Source organism: Polypterus senegalus, chromosome 7 (assembly GCF_016835505.1).
Source record: "Polypterus senegalus isolate Bchr_013 chromosome 7, ASM1683550v1, whole genome shotgun sequence".
Taxonomy (NCBI): Eukaryota; Metazoa; Chordata; class Cladistia; order Polypteriformes; family Polypteridae; genus Polypterus; species Polypterus senegalus.
This window is the reverse complement of record NC_053160.1, coordinates 135,387,758-135,411,156: the sequence shown is the minus strand read 5'-3', so window position 1 is coordinate 135,411,156 and position 23,399 is coordinate 135,387,758. Positions and strand designations below refer to the sequence as shown.

The 23,399-nt window shown below is 38.6% G+C and overlaps 1 protein-coding gene across 1 annotated transcript in view; it reads left to right on the top strand.

Annotated features, from left to right (window-relative positions):
• Positions 1 to 23,399, top strand: part of tmem161b (transmembrane protein 161B) — a 140,858-nt gene that overhangs the window by 10,373 nt on the left and 107,086 nt on the right. Inside the window, exons 2-3 of the mRNA XM_039759314.1 lie at positions 14,221 to 14,324; positions 15,624 to 15,707. Coding sequence (XP_039615248.1) covers positions 14,221 to 14,324; positions 15,624 to 15,707 — 188 coding nt within the window. The remainder of the gene's footprint in view (positions 1 to 14,220; positions 14,325 to 15,623; positions 15,708 to 23,399) is intronic.

Below are 23,399 nucleotides of genomic sequence, written 5' to 3'. Positions count from 1 at the left end.
TGTCTCACCTTCTTGTCTGCAAGGAGGACCTGTGAAAGAGCTTTCTCCTGTTCAAGGAACCTCTCTATCATCTGCTGCCGAGAGTCCCATCTTGTAGGGGTTTCAGTGATGAGCTGATGGGGAGGCAAGCCCAGCACTGCTTGTGCCTTGGCCAAGTCACGTTTTCTCTTCCATGAGTTGGAGAAGGCACCGACCACCTTTTTACAGACTCCAACTGCACGTTCCACAGCCTGCTTTGTAGATGCTGGTGTGAGAGCTTTCAGAGCGTTCTCTATTTGGATCAAATGGAAAAGTATGTAATTTAATAACATATTTTGACATTTTAACTTGATCATGTGTTCCTTAACTAATTTATGGATTGATTTAACAATTAAAGTATGTTAATACAACTAGATCTGTGGGCAGCAAGTATCAGAATTCAGTTTTTGCCATAACAGGTAAAATAATAAATAATGAATAAAATGTAGGCGAGTATAACTTGTTCAATAATAATGTCTTGTACATCAAACATAACACAGGATAACCAAACTAATCTCAATTCACTAATATTTTTGCTGTTAGTATAGTATTCCAATTGCAATATTACACTAGGCAATTTTTAGATTGTTTTACACTTACCAATGGCTAGCTGTAGACGATGACCAAATCATTGTAGCCATTCCCACTCATTCAGTTCCATTGCAGAGATGTTATTAGTGGCATTATCCGTGGTGACACAGACAAGGTGGCATTCTTGCAGTCCCCATGACTCCAGTGCATCTCTCAGACCTAGATAGATAAATACTTTATTAGGGGGTCTTTCTCGGAATTACTACAGTAAAAATGACAGAACAGTAAACTAAAAGTACCACGTACAAATTACTGCACGAGTAACGCACCTTGGGCTATCATGGCTCCCGTGTGGTCATCTGGAAAGTACGCAGTCTATAAACGGCGAGCACAGAGGATCCAGTCTTTGCTGATGTAATGGATGGATGTATTACGCTCATGTAGGGCTGCGTAGCTCTGCTCGTCCACAGTTCAGTTGTCAAGGCATAATGGACCACACTGCGAACATCCTTCTCTACTTGGGCCCGGCATGCGTTATATAAGCGAGGCAACTCGACTTTACTGAAGTGCTTACGACTGGGCATAACGTACCTCGGGTCAAGGACTTTGACGAGGTCTCGGAAGCTACCCTTCTCAACTGCATACACGGGGGTCATGCCTTTTACAAATGTAATGCAAGATGGCACATGTGATTTCTTTATGGCCCTGGGACGTTTTCTCATACGGTGTGCTTTTTATGAAAGACTCGTTAATTTTAGGCTGGCTATATTTTTTTCTCGCCACTTGCCCGGGCTGTTTCACAACTTTCTTTACGTCGCATTTCTTCGATTCTCCCGTATTCTTTTTCGTGGACCTTCTTCAGGTGGTAAAAGAGGTTTGTTGTGTTAGCGTCGGGCGCGGAAACAGTCTTTTGGCAGAGTTTGCACATGACTGTCTTCTGCTCCGTGTCAGAGCTCTTGAAGCCAAAATGCAACCAAATCACTGACGTACCCCCACGTTTCCGTAAAAGTACTTCTTAGGCTGCTGCCTGCATAGCAGTTTCAGTTTGTTGCGACTCCGGGCATTCATCTTTAACCTCTTGCGTCTCCATCTTTAAGCACTCACGAGTTATCTAGCGTAAAGCATGTCGCAACAACGTAAAGCGTCATGTCGCAAAACCACAAGACGGAGTTTCTTTGCAAAAAAGTTCATTTTTATTCTTGATTTTCACTTATATAAAGGGTAGAGTATACATTGCATTGCGACAAGACATTATCATACATTTGTCATAGCCTATTTAATGCAATATTTTCTTTAGTAATTGAAAAAATTAGGTTAGAAACGATAGAAGAGAAATAGGACGATAGACACTTTTCTGTCGTCCCCACAATATATATCGTCATATCGCCCAGCACCACCACACGGTTTTTCAATTGTCTTTTGTTTAGTGCTGGCTTATGGGCACTGACTCGACCATGGAGGCCATTTCGAGACAGAATCCAACAAACTGTTCTGGTTGACACAGGGACTTCAGGTGACCAGGTCTCGTGGAGCTCTGCTGCAGTGGAAAATGGCCTGGCCTTGGATTTTCGAGCCAACAAACGGTCCTCTCGAGCAGTTGTCTTGCTGAGTCTTCCTGACCTGGGCTTGTCAAAAATGTCTCCAGTCTCTTCAAATCTTTTTTTTTTTTATCCTCTGTAATTGACATTGAGACACATTGAAGGTGTTTGCCACATCAGCAGTGGATTTGGTCTTCAGCCTCTAGATAATCAACATTTTAGTCTCAGGGTGAATCTTAGGCATGTTTGCAGAGGTCTAGTTGCAGTTGATGTGAAGGTCTAGTGCACCGGGGTTCTTTTTATACACACCTGAGACCTAATTGATCCATTATTAGTCACAGGTGAAGCTCATGTAACAAGGCGACAACACTTATGTCTTCCCAAAAATTGACTCGATGGGCTTTACCAAGCTGTGAATATTAGAATACTTTTTGTCAGTTTCGTTTTGCACTGAAACATTATTACAAAAGCTGATGGGATTAAAATGACCCATTTCTTGTAACAAAATCTTGATTAGAAATTAAATTTTAGCGGCACTTCAGGTCAATTTGTACACAAGTGACAAGACTTTTGTCAGGGACTGTATATACCTTGGTATGTTTTCCAAACTTGGCTCCAAGTGAGTCATTGTGAGACAAACCCTTATGCCTATAAAAAGGCAATCAATAAGTAATTTGGACTGGGTTGTTTTGTATTTTAAATAATATTTGAACATATACAAATGTATTCTACAATTTCAGGGGCTACATACATCTATGAATATATGTTGCAGTGTGATACATGCATGTTAATAAAATGCTAAACTTTCATGTGTAAGCAAAATGTATTGAACACTATACTGTTTATTTAAAAAAAAAAAAATTGCTATGTCTTGTTAGCCTTACAAAACATCACAGAGGTATTAAAGTTGCCATCCAGCTCTGCCCGTAGTTTGGCATCTCTGTTGTTCAGGCCCATGTTTCTTTGTATATGTATGACTTTCACTTTGCCTGCGTCTTAGAGTGACTTCTTAAAGAAAACTGGGGAAGTTCCTCTATTCTTCCTTTACAATGTCATCAATGTATTTAAGCTCTGCATCTTAACTTCAGCAAAACCAAGGAACTGGCTATTGACTTTTGCCTCACCAAAGAGCCTCTGTTTCCAGTCACTATTCAGAGAGAGGATGTAGAGGTGATCCACTCCTACAGGTGCTTGAGGATCCACAATAATGACTGTATGGATTTGTCTCAGAACTCAGAGGAACTATACAAGAATGGACAAAGAAGATTGTTTGTTTTTCCTAAGGAGACTGTTTCCTTTAGTGTGAGAAGTGACATCCTTCACATCTTGTACAATAGCCACTGGGATTGCCACTACAGTTTTTTTATTTTGTGGTATGCTTGGCTGGCAACATCACATCAAGAGAGGCCCACTGAATGAGTAAGCAAATTGAAGGACAAGCTTAGTTACAGGGTACACTCTGGGCCCCTGGGATGTATTGACAAATGAAAGAATTAAAAACATAAATTCGTGCCTTCATGAACCATGCTGCACATTTTGTCACTAAAACACTAACGCTGAGTATTTTTGGCCAACAAATCATACATGAGAAGTGTATCAAGAAACGCTTCTGGGGCTCTTTTATACCAACAGCGATATGCCTGCATAATGCCTCATTGTCACTGTGACAACCAAATCATAAGTTTTCTTTCTTTTTAATTTTCTTACTTCTTAGTCATTCTGGTATATGTTCAGGCTATAGTGTCTGTATATTTAATTAATTACCTATTAATAATAATACATTTTATTTATATAGCGCCTTTCCCATGCTCAAGGCACTTACAGAATATAAGAAAGAATGGCAGGGTATACAGCGTATAGCATTGTACAAACCAAATAAATAAAGATTAAGACAGTAAATTCAGAGAAAGCCTAACAGACAACAGAATTGATGGTCTAGCACACACACACAGGTTACATGAGCATCTTGACGGAGAGGTAAACTGAGAGAAGGGGAATGAAGTCAAGTAGAGCTAAAAGCCTTCCTGAACAGATGCGTTTTGAGTTGTTTTTTAAAAGAATTCATGGAGTCAGCTGACTTGATTAATTTCGGTAGCTCATTCCAGAGTCTGGGCGCTATACAGTGGAAGGCCATGTCACCCATGGAGTGTAGATTAGTGTGGGGCACAACAAGATTGCCAGAATCGGAGGACCTTAGTGGGCGGGCAGGCACTTAGTGATGGAGAAGGTCACTGATGTAGTTTGGCGCGAGGTTATTTAGGCTTTGTAGGTTATTAGTAGGATTTTATATTCGATTCTTTAAGACACAGGGAGCCAGTGAAGACGGAGTAGGATGGGTGTGATGTGCTCGTTGCTGCTGGTTCGAGTAAGGACTCTTGCAGCCGAGTTTTGAATAAGATGGAGCTGTGATATAAGATTAGAAGGGGCACCTGCCAACAGCGAGTTACAATAATCTATGCGGGATGTGATAAAAGCATGGACAAGTTTCTCAGCATTAGAAAAGGAGAGGAAGGAGCGAACACGGGATATGTTACGGAGGTGAAAGTAAGAAAGTTTCTTAATGTGATTTATGTGGGCAGAGTAAGAAAGGGAGGAATCAAAAATGACACCAGGATTCTTTGAAGTAGAGGCAGGTCTGATGAGATCACCACCAAGATTGACTGGGAAGGAGCTCATTTTATTAAGTTGCATTTTAGTCCCAATTTGCAGGAGTTCTGTTTTGTTGCAGTTTAATTTTAAAGAGTTATGCTCCATCCAGATTTTAATTTCACTAAGGCAGGTTGTGAGCTGAGAAAGCTCTAATGAAGTTCCACTTTTAACATTGAAGTAGAGTTGAGTATCATCTGCATAAAAATGATAGCCCAGTCCATAGCTACGAATAATATGGCCAAGGGGAAGCATATAAATACAGAAGAGAAGAGGGCCGAGGACAGATCCCTGAGGAACTCCTTGTGTGACCGGCGCCAAGCTGGATCTGCTGTTGCCAAGACTAACAAACTCTTGCCTATCAGTCAGATAGGATTTGAACCATTGGAGGGCAGTGTCAGAGATACTCAGCATGTTCTCCATTCTGGACAGTAGAATGTCATGTCTGACAGTGTCAAATGCTGCACTGAGGTCTAATAGAAATAATATGCTGGTTTGTCCAGAGTCTGCTGCCATAAGCAAATCATTGGTTACCCATAGCAGAGCAGTTTCACAGCTGTGCTGTGCACTGAAACCAGACTGAAAGGGTTCCATCAAGTTATTAGTGGTTAAGTAATTGGTGAGCTGGGAGGCTACAACACGCTCAAGAGCTTTTGACAGGAAAGGTAAATGGGAAATGGGCTGGAAATTGTTATGATTGTCAGCATCAAGACCAGACTTTTTTAACATTGGGGTTACAGAAGCGATTTTAAAAGTGAGCGGCACAGAGCCAGTGTCAAGGGATGAGTTTATTATTGTTGTAGCAGTCGGGATTATGGCATACCTACCCATTTATTTATTTAAAGAGCCTCTGTAAAAAGCCACATTTTAACCATGGAGACAAATAAGATATATCCATCCATCCTTTGATCATGACATGCTAAAAACCTGACACAAACCTATTTCAGAATGTAGTGTGGTGTTCCATATTCCACAATGTTTGAAAGATGCATTTGTCCCTACAAGTTTCATACAAAATTTTTTCAGCAGTATGTGAACATACCCTAAAATATAATATTTGAAGCCTACAGTAATGCAGAGTGAGAACTGCTGAGTGTGTTTTTATGTTTCTGTGAGCATTTTGGAGTGTGACTAAAAGTATGTTGCTTTGTTTCTCTCTTTAATGCAATATGGACATGATGCAGATGTACTGATTAACTCGGCTGACACTCAGAACCATATACAAAAATGGTAATCAATCGAAACATCAAGCAATTTACTTAAACATATTTCAGAGTAGCAGGCAAAATGTTCTGTTACAAGTTCAAGGGATGACCAAAATATTTCAAGACTTGTCAAGAGAAATACCAGTAAACCAAACAAGTTTTATTTTTGATATAATTCATTGATCACTAATGTGCCAGCAGTAACATTTACACGGCTTTTCTTCAATACTCAAGCAATTTGGTTTGCTTGTGAAGTTGCTTTTCATTAATTTATGTTCTGTCTTTATTCATGTGGTGTATCCCACAGAAGTAGTCGTTCAGATTCAGCAATGGGTGATATTAATATGAGATCAGGTTTGAAAGATTTCCTAAAACCCACAGTTTTATAGCTCAGTCATTATAAACCATACAGTGTTAGTGGATGGCATTATCACAACTGGGTGTTTGACTACTTTCCTCTCCACTGTGGCATTTGTAGCAGACAATTAAGGAAAAGATCATCAGTATAATAGGGACAACACCCCATACTTAGTAAAAAATTGTGCACATGATATTGCAATCAAATGCTTATAAATTGTCTTAGCTTTATAAATCACTGTACTCTGTTATTATTGTTTCATTTGGGGTCATAGTTGTACTGTATATCCCACTTTATTCCACAGATAATGAATGTTCAAATTGATTAGCTTGATATTCTCCCCGAACTTTGAGTGTAGTGATGCCAACACTTCAAGAAATGCAATTCTGGGAACAAAACCTCCACTAAACTTGCTGTGGGATTAATTGTTGATGAAGAATGGATTCAACTGACTTGTAAATAATCCTTACAGTGTCTTCTATCTTGCACACCACATTTCAATTCCCTGTTACAATTTACTCCACAGAGGAAAAATGTTTCTTTATGTCCTTGTTGTTGAAGGCTATTTAATCCATAGGTCACCTTCAAGTGACATCCAGCCTCACAAAAAATCTGCAGCCCATTTTTTTGGCATAATGGCATAGGAACAGGACTGTTCCTGGCATTGGATATTATTCTGTAGCGTTAGAAATTCAGTAATTGTACAGTACTTGATTTTGTGGTTTTGGGACTTACAGTGCTTTGTAAAAGTTTGGACACCCCTGATAAAAGTCACAGCATCGATTTTTAACTTGATAAGCTTTTGAGACAGCAGCTTCATTTTAACTTATTTTATACCTTATGGAAACAGCATATTTCAGTAGTGAAATAATTTTATTGGACCAACAGAACCAATTTAATGTGCTTCTAAACAAAAATAGGCAGGGGCATAAATTTGGGCTCCCCAAAGGAATAATCCCACTAATATTTAGTAAAGCCTCCTTTTGCTGAAGTAACAGCCAGTAGACACCTTCTATAGCCACTGACAAGTCCCTAAGTTTTTGGCTTGTGATATTTTGGACCATTCTTCCATACAAAACACCTCTAGTTCAGTCAGGTTTGATGGCTTCCGAGCATGGACTGCCTGCTTCAAATCAATCCATACATTTTCAATGATGTTCAGGTCTGGAGACCGAGATGGCCATTCTAGAACACTGTACTTGTACCTCTGCATGAATTCCTTGGTAGATTTTTGAACAGTGCTTTGGATCATCGTCGTGCTGAAACATCCAACACCGGCGTAAATTCAATTTTGTGACTGACTTTTGAACATTCTTGTCAAGAATCTGCTAATACTGGGAGGAATTCATGTGGCCCTCAACTTTAACAAGGTTTCCAGTACCTGTGCTAACCACACAGCCCCCATAACATGATGGACCACCACCAAATTTTACAGTATGCAGCAAGTTTTTATCCTGGAATGCTGTTTTTTTTTTTTTTTTGTTTGTTTTGTTTTTTTTGTTTTTCTCACCATGCGTGGCTCCTCTAGTTGTGGCTAGTCTGCACTGGTTTACCCCCCAACCCACTCTGCTCCTCTGTGTTTGTATGCAAGATGCTGCTCTAAACTTCCTTGTTGAATTTAGGAAGAAAAACTTTCAACAGCTAAAGAGTTGTCCTTCTCATAGGTTATAACTCTCATTTGCAACAATACCAGTAACCAGAATACATTACCTGGCTTCATCCAAACTGCTGCGATACAGACAATAGTTCTCAGAATCAAAAGTACGTGAACTTAAGTTTTGGTTCTTTTTCACTCCAGGTGTAGGTGATACTTGGTCCCAATTTTTTCAGGGATGGCTTCCTCTAGTATACATAGGTTGTTCAGCCCACTTTTTCTTTTTATCAGATGCTCTTTGTTCACTTTGTTTGTACCTTGTATTTGTGAGCACATCTACTACAAGTTTACAAACATTGGTCTTCTTTTGTTAGTGTAAAACCTGCATCTGCTGAGCAATTAGAAATTACTCCAGTTATTTTACGGCACCCTAGGCAAAGTGATACTGCTATAAAGCAGAAGTTGCAGTCGAGTAGAGAGAGTCCATTTAGTGCTTGCAATGGATTATAAAGGAAAGAGTGAATTTTATTCCATTAGTTTATTTGGTTGAGCAAGACTTGCAGCAAAGAAAAGTAGGTTTAGTATGTCCTACAAACCTAATGCCTCAGAAGTTCTGGTTAAGATAAGATTTAAAAAAGAAAAAAAAAACACAAAGGAGAAGAAGGTGGTGATGAATACTGTACATAGTTGAAGACTAATCTGGATTCAGCACATGCACGGAATAAGAAATGCAATGGCATTGTTGAGTATCATTAGTGAACATAGCATTGTGTATGGGAATTATATCTTTGTTTTATTTATTATGAGAAGATTTTTGATAGAGTAAATTGCGTCAAACTGAGGAATGTCTTAGCAATAGACTCGAATGATCCAAGACTAATAGCACTAATTATGATACAGACAGCAAGGGTGAAACTTCTTAAAGGAACAACAGTTCCTTGTAGCTTTAAAAGAGAAATTACATAAGGTTACCTCATTTCAAGTGGACCTTTTAATATTTACGCAGAAACAAGAGTAAAGCACTAATGAATGCGAGTACAGAAATAAAGGTTGATGAACAAATGATAAAAACTATCAAATTTGCAGATGTCCGAACAGTAACAGCAACCACAAGAAACAGCAAGTTACATTGAACTCTCTCAAAATCATAGTAAAGACCTTCAGAATGAAATTTAGAATAAAAATGGTTCATGTTAACCTTAGCCAGCTTCAGAAGTTTCTTTTATAACAAGTAAGAATTAATGAAAAGGTACTAGAGTGTCTCCATTTCTTTTTTTTTTTTTTTTATAGTTTTTAATTTATTTTTATTAAAATCGAATAACATTCCCTACAAATAACTCAAGTTTTACAAAAAAAACAAAAAAAGGTTCAAGACAAATCAACCTGCACCCCTGAGAAAGAGCTAGGCCAGCAGAGTAAAACCTTAAGCTAGTAAAAATAAGTAAATAGATAAATGAATAAAGATAAATGGACTAAAAGATGGGAGAGAACCTGCTTCCTCAATTTAAATGCTTATTCTAAAATGTTATTGATTAAATCCTGCCAGGTTTTGACATTTTTGTACAGATCCTTTAAGTACAAATTTGATTTTTTCCCCCGTTTCATATGGTATATAACACCAGTTACCCACTGACTTGGAATAGGAGAGTTAGGATTCTTCCAGTTCCCTTACTTTCCATGTGTTTGTCCTGCTCCACTTTAAGCCCATCTGGAAATACACCAAACACAGCTGTTAGTGGATTAGGAGGGATTGTGACACCGAGGCTGTCTGAAAGACATGTAAAGATTTTGGTCCAAAATGATGTTAATTTGGAGCAGGCCCAAAACATGTGGCCCAGTGAGGCAGGAACTTGATTGCAGTGTTCGCAGGTTGGATCTTGCCCTGGAAACATTTTGGACAATTTTAAACAAGAGAGATGCGCTTGATATATAATTTTGAGTTGAATAATTCTATGCTTTGTGCTTATGGAGCTCGAATGAATTCTGTGCATTGCTACTTTCCACTCCTTTTCTGAGATGTTGAGTGAGAGATCCTTTTCCCACTGTACTCTTGGATCTTTGAAAGGGAGAGACTGTAAAAAGGTTTTATATATTACGGAAATGCTGTCTGAGTCCTCAAGACTGATCACTGTTTTTTTCTGGCATAGAGCTAGGTGGGAGGTGAGGAAAATTGGGCAAGTTCTGTTTAACAAAGATTTTAATTTGAAGGTAGTGAAAGAAATGTGTGTTACTGGAAAGTTAAATTTAGAGTGTAATTGTTCGTAAGATGCAAAGACATCTATTTACAGATCTCTGACTGATTTAATCAGTTAATGTTTTCCAGACATTAAAAACTGTTTGAGAGGGTACAAAAAGGTAGTTCTTGTACAGAGGTGCCACAGATAAAAGCTTCTCTATCTTAAAATGCTTTCTACATTGGTTCCATGTAGGGCTGTGCGATATGACCAAAATCTTATATCCCGATATTTCATTTCATATCCCGATATCACGATATAGTACATTTTCTTTGTATTCAGTGAATAGTTTATATAATCACCACTCCTTTTTTTTTCATTTAAATTAAAAAATCAAAATGAGAAGTACTCAACTTGTAATTATTTCTGTTCTTTTATTTAGAACATTTGAGCAAATGTTTGACTTAGAATGTAAACATAAAATGTTAATGTATCAAATATAAAACACTTTTCAAAAACAAATTACTAAAGGCCCAATATAAAATACTATTATATAAAATGCCTGACATAAACAAAATGTGAACTGTAGCAGCAATAACTCTCACAACATATATTAAATATAAAAGGATCAAAGCACTAACAACTAAACTATATAAGGCCAATAAACCCTTTAAACAAAATAAATACAAGTCTAACATTAACTGTCAAAACCAAATGTAAACATTGTACTTCAAACTGTTGCAGCAATAAGGCTTACGACAAAAATATATTAAATATAATATTTTTTAGGCTACATTCTAGTAAAATGTTAATTTGCACATCGTAGTGTGGCAAATCTCCGTTAATGAGTTACAGCTGATCGCCCCGTGCGTGGGACTGGATGGCGCTAACGTGTTGATGCTGTCCAGCCCCAAGGACGGGGCGATCCGCGGTAACTCGTTAACGAGATTTGCCGTATCGCAGTTGTGGCGTAAACGTAATTTTAACAAGATTAACGCTGACAGCAAACGCTGCAGGGAAAATTATGCCTTAAGCAAATTGTTTTGGTAGCAATTAATCTTCCAAGCTTTTAACATGCTCGTTTAAATAGTACCTTTACAACTGTAATATCCTACGTGGCCTGCCTCTCAGTTGTAAACTGTCTGCATGCTTGCTCACGTGCTTTTTGCGGAGGTGGTAGAAGAGGTTTGTCGTGTTGGAGTCTGTGGTAGCGATCGGTTTGCAGCATAATTTGCACAGTACCGTTTTCTGGTCCCTGTCAGACTCTTCAAATCCAAACCATCTCCATACTACAGAGGTAGCCCCTCGTTTAGGAACAAGGTCCTTCTGTGTGGAGCTACCTGGTGTTGCCTCGTCTTCATCAGCCATGCTAGTGTGTCTGCATCCACGTGGTGGCCATCAAAACAATGAAAAAAATATTGCCGTAAACAGTTTATTTTGCGACACCACGAAACAAACGATAGCGTAATGTGCAGCGATAGACGTTTTCATATTGTCATCCGATATGTATCGTTATATCGAACAGCCCTAGTTCCATGTTCTGAGTGAGTGAAGCACATTTGGGTTGTTGGTATATTGGTGATAACTTGTATTAATTGGGTTGCAAAGCTAGGAATATAAAGAAGTACTGCAGGATTTTATTTCTATTGTGGACTAAGCCTGTGTAAGTTCATCTATTTGTGTCCATGTTTTTATAGCTCGTATATTTTCTGCCTAGCAATAAAATTGAAAGTTGGGTAGAGCCATGCCGCCTTACAACAACAATAACATTTATTTATATAGCATATTTTCATACAAAAAAAATGTAGCTCAAAGTGCTTTACAAAATGAAGAATAGTAAAATAGAAGACACAGTAAAAAATAAAAATAAGTCAACATTAATTAACATAGAATAAGTAAGGTCTGATGGCCAAGGTGGACAGAAAAAAAAACTCCAGACGGCTGGAGAAAAAAAAATAAAATCTGCAGGAATTCTGCCCAGTCCCCTCTGGGCCCTTAGGTCTTTGTAGGGTCGCCCATTGGATACGTGGATGCTTTGAATTCCAAATAAATGAGGTTATGGTTGAATATAATTTCTTAAAAAAAAAAAAGATATATTAATGTATATTGGAATGTTTTGAAATAAAAAGTGAAGCTTAGGAAGGATATTCATCTTGACAATGTTAATTCTTCCAGCTAAAGAGAGATGAAGGGTTGACCATCTATGCAAATCTTGCTTAATTGTTTCCATACAGATGGCAAAATTTTGTTGATAAAGAGCTTTGTGTTTACTTGTGATGTTTACCCCTAGGTATTTAAACTGATCTACGATGATAAAAGGGAAAGTGTCCAATCTAATATTGTGTGCTTGAGAATTCACTGGGAAGAGCACACTTTTATTCAAATTTATTCTGAGACCAGAAATCTTTTGAAACTCTTATTAGTGCTATTAGGACAGTAGGCACAATATTGTGTGGATTTGATATATACAGTACCATATCATCTGCATATAGAGAGACATTCTGTTCCGGTCCTTCTCTGATAATCCCCCTTTATCTTCTAAGTATTTCAACAGTGAATTGCCAGTGGCTCAATGGTGATTGCAAAAAGCAGTGGTGACAAGGGGCATCCTTGTCTGGTACCATGTTCTAGTTTAAAGTAGTCTGAATTAATGTGTTTTCATTTCAAACTCTTGGTAGTGTAATCACAGAAGATGGTTGTTGAGAGAGATGTTAAATCAAGAATTGCAATGGCCAAAGATTACTTGGTATCTTTGACCACTTTTAAGCTGTGCTTGAAGCTTTTGTGCTGCGAGGCACCTATCACATAAGCTTGAGACCCTCAGAAACCTGTCTTCTGATAGGGTTGTGACTTTGGGTCTGCCAGAACTCTTCCTGTCAGAGTTTCTACCAGTTTCCAATTGCGTTTGGATTGTGTAGAGCACTGTACGCACTGATACTTTGATTTTTTTGCAGTCTCTCTAAATGAAAGGTCTGGACAACTGAGGATAATAATGCTATATGTAATTTGATTTTTTAACTGAAACTTTATTGTAACATTTTACACTGTAATATTGTCCAAGTAGTACTTCAAATGGTGTAGTAACACAGTCTGTTCTAACTCTGCTTTAAGATAGACAGAGGGTGTTCAAGTAATCAAAAGACATTGGAGCACGTGTGTAAATTGTATGCTTCAGCTTGTAAGGATTAATTTACTTTTTCTTGCTGCAGGACATCTATAGTTAGTAATATATTTGTTGATCCCTGAAGAAACACAATTTGTAATATTATGAAATTTCTTTTTTTTCAGTTTGTGTTAACTAAACTTTAAATTTAAACCTCTAGCAGTTTATTACTTGCCTTTTCACCATTTTAGGCCATTTACTGCATTTCAACTGATTAAATTTGAAGTAAAACTGGAAAAACTGAGGTGTTTCAAAAGTTTGGACCAGTTGTATGCACGCACGCACGCACGCACGCACGCACGTGTGTGTGTGTGTGTGTAATTAATCTTATACTGTATTATACTCCTACTGTGGCTGTTCATTTGTCTGTCCAGTATTTTAAATCACCTGTGGCTCGCAAACCGTTTCACCTATTGACCTGAAATGTGGTACACATATACTACGTGACATCTACAATCTGCTTTCGGGGTGATGATTTTTATTACTCTTTTTTTATTTTTATTTAATTGTATTGTAGAATTGGCTCTTGGCAGCGCATGGCAGGGTGGCCGTGCGCCGCATGAGTACGGGTGTCGTTCTCATTCCCTTCCACTTTCACGGTCACTTCCCCTACCTCTTCATATCTTAAATTATTCTTGAGGTAGATTAAAGACTTAAGTGCCAGCTTAAATGAATCAGATGCCGACAGAAGAAGAGAATAAGTGGGCCGCTAGAGTGGAGAAAAGAAGAGTTGCTCAGGGAGCAGCAAGCGCATCATCCTCTGAGCAAAAGAATGGTAAACATACAGAGAAAGGGGATGAAACCTAGTAATGCTCAAGTCAAGTGTATTCACTGCACGTTATCATGCAGTGCGCCGTTACTGGTATATACATATAATAGGTGTGTGTGTACAGTATATGCACACGGAGACTTGACCAAGAATGTAGGTCTGGTTCATTGAACATCATCTTGTCTTTTGACATTTACTAATATTTTTCTTAATTTCTCTTTCAGAGTGTGATTGGTGTGCAGCTGGTTGTTACTATGGTAATGGCAAGTGTCATTCAGAAAGTCATACCCCACTACTCATTTGCCCGTTGGCTACTCTGCAGTGGAAGGTAAGGGGAATAATTTGATGAATATAGTCTTTGATTTAAAAATCTGTGCATTTCAGAATTTTTGTAATGTTGCTGGATTTTAACCTTTGGGGGCTAGATTATGTTAAAGACTGACGAAAAGTCTATAAACAGCAGTCTTGCATGTTTTTTTTTTTTTTTTTTTTTTTTTGGATCATTCCACGTGCTAATGCAGTAGATTCAAAAGTCTTGTTGTAGGGTCCTCCACAACCCTCTTTCCTTTGTATGCAAATTGGTGAGGGTCAGAGGAAAAGCCTCAGTTTTGTTTAGTAGTTGTCTCATAATTAACTTCTCAAAGGATTTTATGATATGAAAAATTAATGCCATTTGCCTGAAGTTACTTAATGCTTTGGGGTGTGCAGGTTTTGGCAATGGAATAACAGCTGCCTACAAGCTCGGCACCTCCAGTAAATTCAAGGACATTTCAAATATAGAATAGAATATTGGAGAGAGATCCTCTGCACAGTAATGAAGTACTGTAGATGGCACTTACTCTGTTTGTGCCCAAGTCTTGTTTGTTTAAGGACCTTTTTTGTCAAAGATGGGCTGACTCCTGGCCCCAGTCCTCTGTCTGTTCTTTTGCTGACTTACTTCTGAAATAAAATACTGTATTTCAAATTATGAATATAACTCATTAAAGTTTTGTGCCAATTGATAGTCAGTTTTGACCTCTGCAAGTTTAACTTGATTATTGCTTTTTCTATGAATGCCAGCCATCTTCATGCCATTCCATCATGAGCCAATGTTTCACCTCCTTCTGCAATTCCTTCTGTTCTATTAATGGTACATGTTGAAATGCTCTATATTTTTGGGTTATCAATTATTTTAGATCACGGTTCACGTAGGATTGAGGTTTTAAATTTGAGCTTTTTAATTTGACATCTGCTTCTCCTACTTATTTATTGGTCAGATGAATGCCTGTCCTGCTCATTCTTTGATCGAGAGAGTCCTGTCTTCCAAAACTCAATCTCATTTCAATTGTGTTACCTGTTTATAATGTGCACAGAATATTTCTGTATGCATCTGTTTAACAGTATTTTATAATATAGGACATTTTTCATATCATTTGCCATTGTACAGCATTAATCAGCATTGGTTTGTATTGTATCAAAATTCTTGATCTAATTTCTCCATGTAAACATAAGATTACATATTTTTCTTAATAATGATTACAAAACAAGGGGGGTAAATAACTTGTATAAAGAATATCATTTTTGGGTGGAGTATTTCTTTAAAGTATATTATCCAATAGTTAATACTTAAATACTTTTTTACTTTTAGTTTGAGATGGTATCAGCATCCTACGGAAGAAGAGCTAAGAAACCTTGCTGGGAAACAGATAAAGGTGAAAAACAAGAAAGACAGGTAAGTAATGTTTACACTTGATTTGTAATTCTGTTTTCCTGTTTACATAGTTTACTAGAAACACAAGAATAAGAATGTCTGTGTGGCATGTGGCTTTAATTTGTATGTATTATGCAAACTTAAGCAAAAAGTGCATCGCATACACAAATCAATCTTTTTTTTTTTTTTTTGTGGCCGTTAATTTTATAAAGCTTAGTACTGATGTTGTGTTACAGCAGCATATTATAACAGTGTCTTAAAACACCTGCATTCATCACAGCGTATACACACTGTAAGGTTTCTAAACTCTTTTGGGACTCCCCTTAACAGGACGACACACTGAAGAGCATCTTGAAGCGCGATCCCCGCATCTGTGGAAGACAGTTTGCTACCAACGCTGTAGCAACTCGCAGCTAAAGCAAATCTGAGTCTATCGTGGTCGCACTATAAGCGCTTGCCATCGATGGGTGATGCAAGGAACATTTTAAATGCAGGGAACAGGATTACTTGGCCACTAATTTGGCCATGACTCTGCCTGATTGCTGTGTCTGTGTATAGGAGAATGGTAGGTCCCACTACGATAAATAACCATGCTGTTCCTGTTTCAAGGTGAATAAAGTTGATTTTGCTTTGGTACTGAGACTCGGCATCGTGTACACACACTGCAAATGTGCTCTTTAACAATTACAGGCATAGTACAACCTATAAATCCATCTTCAGTGTACACATTGGTGAAATTAAGGCAAGTATTGAAGTGTATTGTTTGAAGAGGTAGGTCCTTTGTTTTGCAAGTATATGTCACAGGAAAATGAGGCATCAAAAATGAAAAGCTGAACAATGAAATTCATAAGTAAATCTAATCTTCACAATATTCATAAAGTAATTTTTCACATCTGCTGCATGTGATAAAATATTTAATTATTCTTTGGTACAAAAAATATTTGCAGTACTAGTACATTTATTAGTAAGTTACACCCCTTTTACTGACAGCCAAAAGGTACCTGATGGAATCGGCACTGTGTGAAAGACTAACGGCTATGGGAAGTTCAACAGAAATCTCGGCTCACCACAACCCCCTCCATTTTGTCATGTTGTGTAAAACACAAGAAATGAGACAGCTGGGCCTCTCTTCTGTTTGTGTGGTATTGGTTCTTAAATGTTAGTAGGTAGCCACAGTTTTGGCCCTGTTTATCTTTTTCCATTTTGTTATTAATATCCTCATTGCTACATTCGGTGCATTGAATTTCTGGATAAATTTTCATTGGTTGCCAACTCTTGAGCCCACACAGCCCTTCGCTCTGACTAAAGAGAAAATTAAACCTGTTTGATAAGTGCCAGTCATTGGGTATGTCACATTAGGCGATCAGCTTTATATGAGTTTGCCTCCGATTGCAGGCTTAGATTATGTAAATTAAAGCTATGATTGGAAATCCCTGAAATAGTCATCTATCTTGACGTGGGCTTGAGACCCTCCCATTTTTCTGCTACATCTGGTGTCCAATCAAGCCAACATTTGCAGCATCTTTTTTTTTATTCAGTTCAAAAGACACCAAGTGAATCTATTATAACTAGTTTTATTACAAACTACTACAGCCCAAACCCACCCTAACTTTTTGAACATAAGTAAATAAAAAAAAAAAAACATAAGTAATAAAGAGCCAGGATATCAAAATGGGAAAATGGCAGTCACACCACTAGGCCAGAAGCTGAAAAAGATGAAAAGCAAAGCTGAAAGAACTAAATGTCACTGACCACTGGCCACTCACCTGCCAACGAGCTGAAAATCAATCACTTATCAATGACCTTTGGATCTGCAATGCAGACAATTCAAGCAGAACCAGATTTTAGAAATAGGACATCGAAGATTAGAAGAGCATCTTAGAAAATTTTCACAGAGAGGACTATTCCATCTTGGTGCAATAGGGACCAAGCAGAAAAACCTTTGCTGTCTGGGGATGAGAGGGAGAGAAGAGAGGTTCAGAGAGGAAATCATATAGCAATATCAGAAAATGTCCCTCAGTGTGCTGATGTCCTTACAGGCTCATAATGGGATGGAGATGGAGTCTCCTTTATTATAAAGATGGATGTTTAGGTATACTAACCTTCTCCACAGCATCCTTTCTGATGTAAAAACCATACTTTTCCAGCATTTGTGGTTTATAGTGTAATTCACATACACAGGAGTAATAATAATATATATATAGTTTAGTTTATTTGTGGTGCTGGACTTAGTAATCAAAGTTTAAAAAATATTCATTAATTTTTAAATGTACAAGGAATTGTAACTTGAGAGTTTAGTTAAAAGATACATCCAAGGACATGCTGGGACATGTCATCAGTGATGTTTCCTAAGGTCCTTGAGTGTTTTGGGTTTTGCAACATCAGACACCCTCGCTCAGGTGACCCATCCAGGATTGATCAGGCTCTGGCTTGTGTCCCAGCAGCAGTAGCCCATGATTCAGATCTCTTGAACCAAAGCCACCTGGAGGCCCTCTCTGCAGTCTCTATGGTGGACTTTATGGCCCTTTTTTTGCAGCTCCTTTAATACCAAGCAGGGTGTAGAACTTGCATAAAGAGTGGCCAGCAAAGCCTCTACACATCAGTAGGCTCACAACAAGCATTCTAGCTACTACTTCGGCACTGTTTCACCAGCTCATGGTATTTGGACCACTTTTTTTCATTAGCCTCCTCAGTGCAGTCCTCGCAAGGAACTGTCAACTCAACTATAATGAACTGCTTTGAAAAGGCAGAGGTTAATACCATGTCTGGCCTCAAAGAAGTTGGTGTAACATGATCCAGGAACTTGAGTTGTCTACCCAAGTCTACTCACAATTTCCAGTCCAGAGGTGAGCAGGCCAGCTGTTATTGAAGGCTGTGGCTGAGGCTGCTCTCCTGCCTTGGCAATGATGATGCCCCTCTGGCTGTGTCCCTGTTATTAGCCATGGCTCTAGAGATGTCCTCTGCCACTGACTTGAGCACCTAGTTGTGTCACTAGCAGTAGAAGCCCTCGCTGAACTACTGTACAGCTAGTGAGTATGCGCTCCAGTGAGCCCTTTCCAGTGCAGAGAGAACATAATGGAGACTCAGTCTAGCCCCACATATGTAAATTTGCTTGGCTAGTAGGACATCATACATTGCTTGAACCATGAACTTGATATGCTGTGGTTCAGCCAGCCAGATATCCTCTCCAAGATAATGTCCTCTCCAGCACTCCCGCCCACCTTGTCCATGCTCCCTGCTGCCGCATGCCTACCACCCTGCTGGTTTGTTCTACCTCCCCACCTGCACACACTTCTTCCAGGACTAGATGGTAACTGTCTTTGCCATGGGTCTTGTTGTGCTGAGGTTGTGGGATTGCTCCTAGACCTGCCCCCCCCGTTGCCCAAACACTCACCAGAGCCTTTTGTTTCAGCCGAGATTCCGCTAGCTCCAGGCTATCCTAGGCTTTCCACTTCCTACCTGTCTATACCAAGATGCCTGCTGATACCACTCTAGAGTCCTGATAGAGCAGTGCATCTTGCGCATGACACTTTAAACTCTTCTTCAAAGCTCCATATCAGGAACTGGACCTTATTGCTCCTCCCATACAGTGCTCCACTGCTTAAACTGTGTGGCAGACCCAGCGACCTACGGAGGTAACAACAAACTTCAATAATGTGTTATTAAGGGAATCCACCCCCTAGGATCTATAAAAACAGCCAGTGATTAAATGAAGGCATATTATCTACACAAGGCTTCTTGATGCATGCAGTACACTGTCACTTTTGAAAGTGCCTGAAGGGAAAAGCAACCCTGAGACCAACAGACAACTCTTCAGCTGTTCAATTACTACTGTGTCTAGTAACACAAGCACAAGGCAATTTACTTTTTGGAAAGGAAATAAACTAGTTAGGGGGAAGACAGAGATAAGTGGAAAACATGGACAAGAAAAACAAGAAGTGCTGGATGAAGAGTAGAAAATGTTCCATCACATTTCATCATCTTGTGGTGTGGTGTAGCAGCTCTCATGCTTCATGCAGTGCACAACTATTGCAATGCAGCTTTACCATATTCTTCTATAAAAGAAAGTAGTTGACATTTAGTAGTTAAGAGCTGGGGAGTAAAGTGGTATAGCAGTATACAGTGCATCCGGAAAGTATTCACAGCGCATCACTTTTTCCACATTTTGTTATGTTACAGCCTTATTCCAAAATGGATTAAATTCATTTTGTTCCTCAGAATTCTACACACAACACCCCATAATGACAATGTGAAAAAAGTTTACTTGACATTTTTGCAAGTTAGATATGTGCATAGTCATTCAGTGCAATGTTGCAGTTTGACAATGTGCTAACGTCAAGTTCATGTGCAAATTGTGGAAATTGGCTTCAGCACTTCAGGGATCAGTGTAAGCCATCTTTATAAAAAAAAAATTACTTTAGAACACAGTTTTGTGTGGTAAACGCATATACATCATGTTTGTAAAGAAATAACTGAATTCAACAATACTAAACTTGTCTTTAAGATTTATGTCTTATGGTGGACACATCAGTTCTTTTCACAGGTGGAATTTACAAAAGTGATATCAATGTTTGCGACTTGCATTTCTTCAAGGTATTTTTAGAAATGCTAGACTTTATTGCATTATTAAAACTTTTCAAATTATATTTCTCATTTAGTGAACTTAACACTTGGTTATAAAGTGCAATTAAATTTGATGCACAGTGCATTTTCTGAAATGAAAATTGTATTCAAAAGTTTGAATTGGCACAGATTATATACACTTTGAATAATTAATGTGCGTTTGTTAATAAATTTAGAATCTTTTAAAATCTGCTCAAAATTCAATACCAACCATGCCCACACCCCAGATTTCTGGTCAGTATGAAAACAAAAGAATGAGAGTGTTGTAGAAAAACAGTTATTTTAATATACATTATCTTTTCATCTTATCAAAAATCTATTATTTAGCTTGGAAACATGATGTGTAAAACTGCTGAAAGTGACATCTAGAAAAACAAAATAACTTTTATTTCATCCATTGGAAAGGTAACAGCCTTGAACAGGTCACACATGAAATTCTTCTTACCAAAAATTAATTTTCAGTTTAAAGCCATTAAGAAAAATATTCTTTGAAATACGTTAGTGAAATGCATATTATACTTTCCAGAAACAACCATAAAACAGCTCACATCCCATTCTACAGTTGTACAGTAAGCTAATTTTTGCTTCCCACAGAGTTATTGAAGTTGTTAGCAAGGAGCCCCCAGCTGTTTAAACTCGGTGCCACACAATAAAGGTGCATATGACTTAGCACAAGGCTGACATTTAAACCTTTTGTTCTCTTCATCATCGTTTTTCTTTTATTATTTTTACATAATCTTCTAGATAGTATTAAACTGATTGTTTTAAATGTATTACTTTTTAAGGGAGGTATTTTTGATGTTTTCGAGATCTATGTGGCCAGAAATTACACTGTCAGTGTCACTCCCTGGTGGCTAACATTGTTAAAGATTAGCATTAAAAATGTTTATCTAAGGTTGTCTTTAGGTCCCTCTTTCTCTATGTGCAAAAAAAACTGGAGCTAGTTAATTCTGTTCCTTCGGAGTGTGCTAGAGCAAGGAACCTCTGTCGAGTTGCCAGATTTCTTTATTTTCTTAACCTTTTTTTAATAGCTGTGGGACTGAAATTTGGCATTTTCCAAGAGCATAAAGAAAGGGATCAGTCGGATTTGTGAAGAATGTCTAACCATGGGTACGCCCGTTGTGCCTACAGCTGAGTGCCAGCTGTTCTTGGGAGTTTTAAACCTTTAATCTAGCTTTCCCTTAAGTTAGACAGCCTGCACTGTTGTTTATTCACTCTGTGAGTGCTGGCTGTTAGGGCTGCTTTCTAGATAATGACCCTGTAAGACGTTCAACAGTGGGGATCCCTAACATTGTATATGAGATTTTTTTTTTGTTTGTGTCCTTTTTGTCTGGAATAAAAGAAGAAAACTTTGATAATATCCTTAGTGTTCACTTCTTTTTGTTTTCACAAAGTTGTTTTCTATATATTTTTAAATTTTGTATGTATGTATGCTGTATGTATATGTGTGTATGTATGTATATATATATAAACTGCTCAAAAAAATTAAAGGAACACTTTGAAAACACATCAGATCTCAATGGGGAAAAAGAAATCCTCCTGGATATCTATACTGATACAGACTAGGTAATGTGTTAGGAACGAAAGGATGCCAAATTGTTTGATGGAAATGAAAATGATCAACCTACAGAACCCTGAATTCAAAGACGCCCCAAAAATCAGAGTGAAAAAAATTATGTGGCAGGCTAGTCCATTTTGCCAAAATTTAATTGCAGCAACTCAAATTTTTGTACGCAGCACTTTGTAAGGCCCCTGTGTTCTTGTATACATGCCTGACAACATTGGTGCATGCTTCTAATGAGATGACAGATGGTGTTGTGGGGGATCTCCTCCCAGATCTGGACCAGGGCATCACTGAGCTTCTGGACAGTCTGAGGTGCAACCTGGTGGCATTGGATGGACCAAAACATAATGTCCCAGAGGTGTTCTATTGGATTTAGGTCAGGAAAGTGTGGTGGCCAGTCAATTGTATCAATTCCTTCATCCTCCAGGAACTGCCTGCATACTCTCACCACATGAGGCCAGGAATTGTCGTGCACCAGGAGCCACTGTACCAGCATAGGGTCTGACAATGGGTCCAAGGATTTCATCCTGATACCTAATGGCAGCCAAGGTGCCTTTGTCAAGCCTGTAGCGGTCTGTGTGACCCTCCATGGATTTGCCTCCTCAGACAATCATTAACCCACCACCAAACTGCTCATGCTGAATGATGTTACAGGCAGCATAATGTTCTCCATGGCTTCTCCAGGCCCTTTCACTTCTGTCACGTGCTCAGGGTGAACCTGCTCTCATCTGTAAAAAGCACAGGGCACCAGTGGTGCACCTGCCAATTCTGGTATTCTATGGCGAATGCCAATCGAGCTGCATGCTGCTGGGCAGTGAGCTCAGGGCCCATTAGAGGACATGTGGCCCTTGGGTCACCCTCATGAAGTCTTTCTGGTTGTTTGGTCAGAGACATTCACACCAGTGGCCTGCTGGAGGTCATTTTGTAGGGCTCTGGCAGTGCTCATCCTGTTCCTCCTTGCCCAAAGGAGCAAATACTGGTCCTGCTGATGGGTTATGGACCTTCTATGGCCCTCTCCAGCTCTCCTAGAGTAACTGCTTGTCTCCTAGAATCTCCTCCATGCCCTTGAGACTGTGCAGGAGGCGCAGCAAACCTTCTGGCAATGACACGTATTGATGTGCCATCCTGGAGAAGTTGGACTATCTGTGCAACCTCTGTAGGGTCCAGGTATCGCCTCATGCTACCAGTAGTGACACTGACTGTAGCCAAATGCAAAACTAGTGAAGAAACAGTCAGAAAAGATGAGGAAGGAAAAATGTCAGTGGCCTCAACCTGTTAAACCATTCCTGTTTTGGGGGTCATCTCATTGTTGCCCCTCTAGTGCATCTGTTGTTAATTTCATTAACACCAAAGCAGCTGAAACTGATTAACAACCCCCTCTGCTACTTAACTGACCAGATTAATATCCCATAAGTTTCATTGACTTTATGCTATACTCTGATTAAAAAGTGTTCCTTTAATTCTTTTGAGCAGTATGTGTGTGTGTATATATATATATATATATATATATATAATATATATTATTT